Source organism: Vulpes vulpes, chromosome 1 (genome assembly GCF_048418805.1).
Source record: "Vulpes vulpes isolate BD-2025 chromosome 1, VulVul3, whole genome shotgun sequence".
NCBI lineage: Eukaryota > Metazoa > Chordata > Mammalia > Carnivora > Canidae > Vulpes > Vulpes vulpes.
The window spans coordinates 116,948,484-116,952,038 of record NC_132780.1 but is presented as its reverse complement, the minus strand read 5'-3'; the positions used below and the strand labels follow the sequence as shown (position 1 = coordinate 116,952,038).

The following is a 3,555-nucleotide window of genomic DNA, read 5'->3' as shown; positions in this document are numbered from 1 at the left end:
AGAGAAGTAAAAGTATTGCTTTATTTTTTTTCATAGCAAAACATTTTGCATCTACATAATAGCCCTCATCCACGACGCTTCTGATGATCCTTTCATAAGTGTCAACTTGTCTAGACTACAATCCCCAGTTATTCAATACTGTGAAGGTATCTTATCTTGTCGATGTAATTAAAGCCTATAATAAGTTGACTTTATTTTACTTCAATTTTTTTAAGTTTCAAAAAGGCTTTAATGCATACAGAGGGGAGGGATTCAGTTCTTCTTGGCTGCTGCTTTCTTCATGGCTGACAGGATGCTGCTCAGCAATTCTCTCTTCCTTTTGGCATGGATGTGTGTCCCCACCCTTTTGTTGATGAACTTGAAGACCTGCTTGTCTTTGGACACCTTGAGAAGCTCCATGGCACTCCACTCGCTACTCATACGGCATGAAGCTGCACATCTCTCGGGTCATGTCCCACATGAACTTAGTATGCTTGGCCAGGCACTGGTGGCTGTGGCTGTGCCTAGGTTTGCTCACATCCTTAGCGACCTTATGGCCCTTCTTGAGGCCTGTGGCCACGGGGTACCACAGAGCCATGACTGCTGCTCCTCCATGGCTCCCTCAGAGGAGGGGATAAATTGACTTTAAATAAGGGAGTTTATCATAGATAATCTGGGTAAGTCTGACTCTAACAGTTGAAATGTCTTAAGAGCAGAGCTGAGATTCCCTAATGAAGAAGGAATTCTGTCTGTGGACATCACCTTCAGCCCATGCCTGGGGGTTTTCAGCCCACCCTCCGGATTTCAGACTTCCCTCTCTAGCCCCCAAAATTGTATAAACCAATTTCCTGCAATAAATCTCTTGATATAATCTCCTGTGGGTTTTGCTTCTCTGGTTGAACGCTGACTGGTACTTATCTCCGGCCCATCCTTCTCTCTGTCCTTGACAGCCTCTTCTTTTCCTACTAACTCTTATGCATCAATGTTCCAAGGGCTTTGTCCTGGTTCTTACTTTCCTTCCAGAGAGATTCTTGTGCAGACCTCTATATAAGTTACCAGTCAAATCTTAGAATTAACACCAACTCTAATGGTTCACTCAACAAGTTTAGACATGTATAAGACATAAAGTTGGAAAGAAAATCCAATCATACACAAATAAGTTGATCGATAACTTGTTTATGCAACAGCAGAGTCATTATGGGATAAGTCAATCTTTGTAAACTAGCAATGAGTTGACAAGGTCCGTGTTTGAGGGAGTCATCTTAATAACAGAAGGCATAATTCATAGTATAGGTTTTGAGAATTATAACTTGGGAACTGTTTACCTCCTTCTATACCCAAGGTAGGTTGTTTAGAGAAAATTGGTCAGGAGGTGGAGAAGCAAGGCCCAGGTAGGTGCCAAAACAAAGAGATATAATGGAGAGATTGCTAGATTGGGAGCTATAAAACTTGGGTTCTTACTCTGGCTGCTATGTCAGTTGGGTTATTTTGATCACAAATAAAAGGGTCTCATTCATATTATCTGGAGAAGAAGGGAGTTTGCTGTGACATCCAGGACATTGACCGGAACTGGAACAAGGAGAGGGAGGAGCAGTGACAAGGAGCTCTGCTTCATGCCAGCTGCGCCTCTCATGTACTGTATGAATCTGTCTCTCACTGGGCTTCTGCTTCTTTGCTCATCCACTCCAAATTTCTCTCCCAGAGCTTTCTTATTTATTCATCTGGTCTATGGATTTGTCTTTGAATTACTCGTGGCCTCTGCTTTTATTGCCAGCTTCTACCTCATGGTCCACTATGTAGTTTCTTCAAGGTGGGCCTCTACTGTTAACTCTCCCACTCTTACATCTTCTAATTCAAATTCTCAAGAGAGGCAAGAGGGGGAATCTTATTGCTCCCATATGCAGAGTTGTATATTAAAGATTAAAGGTCATAACTTAGGGTGTTGGCAACCCATTCCTCTCAAAAAGGCTGCGGTTGGAGTAAGGGGAAAAACGTAAAAGGTAAAATCCCCAGCCAAAATCTATTGTTATCTAGCCTTTCTGGGCATTAGCAGCTTAACATTCCCTCCTCCCTTGCTTCTGCAACATTTTGAATGGGCTTTACTTATTTCTGGCCCATCCTTCTCTCTGTCTTGGCAACTGTTTCTTTTTCCATCAACTCTTAGATATCAATGTTCCAAGAGTTCTGTCCTGGTCCCTACTCTCTAGAGAAATTCTTGATCAGACTTCTGTATAATCAAAAGTAACCCTTGAAACCAAATGTATATTGTCTGATAAAACAAGTGTACTAAGTTTCCCACATATGTATTTTAATTGTTTCAAACATATGTTGGATTTTCTGTTGTAATTAAAATATTAACCTTAAGAGGTTTCATATGTAAAAAAGATTGACAGTTGAACACCTTTCCATAGTAATGTCACCCTCATTCCCAGCTTTTGCTACTATGTGAACACCAGTGACTCCCAAATCTACATCTCACTTACTTAACATATATGTAATGAGAAAAAAGTATGTGGTAGACACAGGACTATTCTTTGGGGTTACTGCAATGATTAAGACAATCTCTCTTTCATGGAGTTCATAATCAGGGAGTCAAGAATGATCAGTAAGCAGGTAATTATAGAACGTGATAAATCTCCAAACAGAGGCAAGCACAGAAAGCAGTAAGTGTTGGGATCTTAGGGAATCAGATCTTTTTTTTTAAAGATTTTATTTATTTATTCATGAGAGACACACACAGAGAGAGAGAGACAGAGAAAGAGACAGAGACACAAGCAGAAGGAGAAGCAAGCTCCATGCTGGGAGCCTGATGTGGGACTTGATCCCAGGTCTTCAGGATCACATCCTGGGCTGAAGGCAGGCACTAAACCACTGAGCCACCCAGGGATCCCCAAGGAATCAGATCTTGAAGAACTTCTAGTTGATATCCAAAAGATAAGCAAGCATTGGTAAGATCAGTAGTTTTAAACCATCATTATGCATCAGAAGCATCAAGGGAGCCTTTGGAAAATATAGATGTTAGGGCTCCATGCCCAGAGATTCTGACTTCATTGCTCTAGGGATAGATAGGTCCTCAGCATTGTTATATATATATTTTAAGCTATTAAATAATTTTAATGGGAAGAAAGAATTGAAAATCAATGGCTTAGGTAAAGCCAGACAAGAGCACTTCAAGCAGAGGTATTAGCATGTTGAAAAATCTGAAAGCAATAAGAGACTTATCTCAGGTTCAGTTGCCTAGAAAACAGACTCTGAGATATATATTTGCATGTGGGTTATTTATTGGGGAGTACTTTTTAGAAAACCACCAGTAAAAGAATGAGAGAAGAGAATTGGGTAAAAGGAGAAACTGACAGATTTATGGGAGCTCAAACCTCTCGAGGCTTGGAGCTGGAATATCCCTTTTGTTTGCATCATGACAAGAAGGCTGAAACCTTGCACAGCTACATCATCAAGTGATTAGACTGCCCTATTGTGTAGCCTTACCTCCTCTTAATGATCAATCAATGACCTCTACCCATATTGTGCTTCCTTTCCTTGCTTGTTAGACTCAGCATGAGAAGACTTAGGTTACCA

The 3,555-nt window shown here is 40.8% G+C and overlaps 1 protein-coding gene across 1 annotated transcript; it reads right to left on the bottom strand.

The window, feature by feature from the left end:
- Positions 1 to 252: 252 nt before the first annotated feature.
- LOC112913775 (large ribosomal subunit protein eL36-like) lies at positions 253 to 577 on the bottom strand. Its single transcript, XM_072744178.1, is given in 2 exon segments — positions 253 to 408; positions 410 to 577. Coding segments are annotated over 2 exon segments (324 nt in total).
- Positions 578 to 3,555: the final 2,978 nt, after the last annotated feature.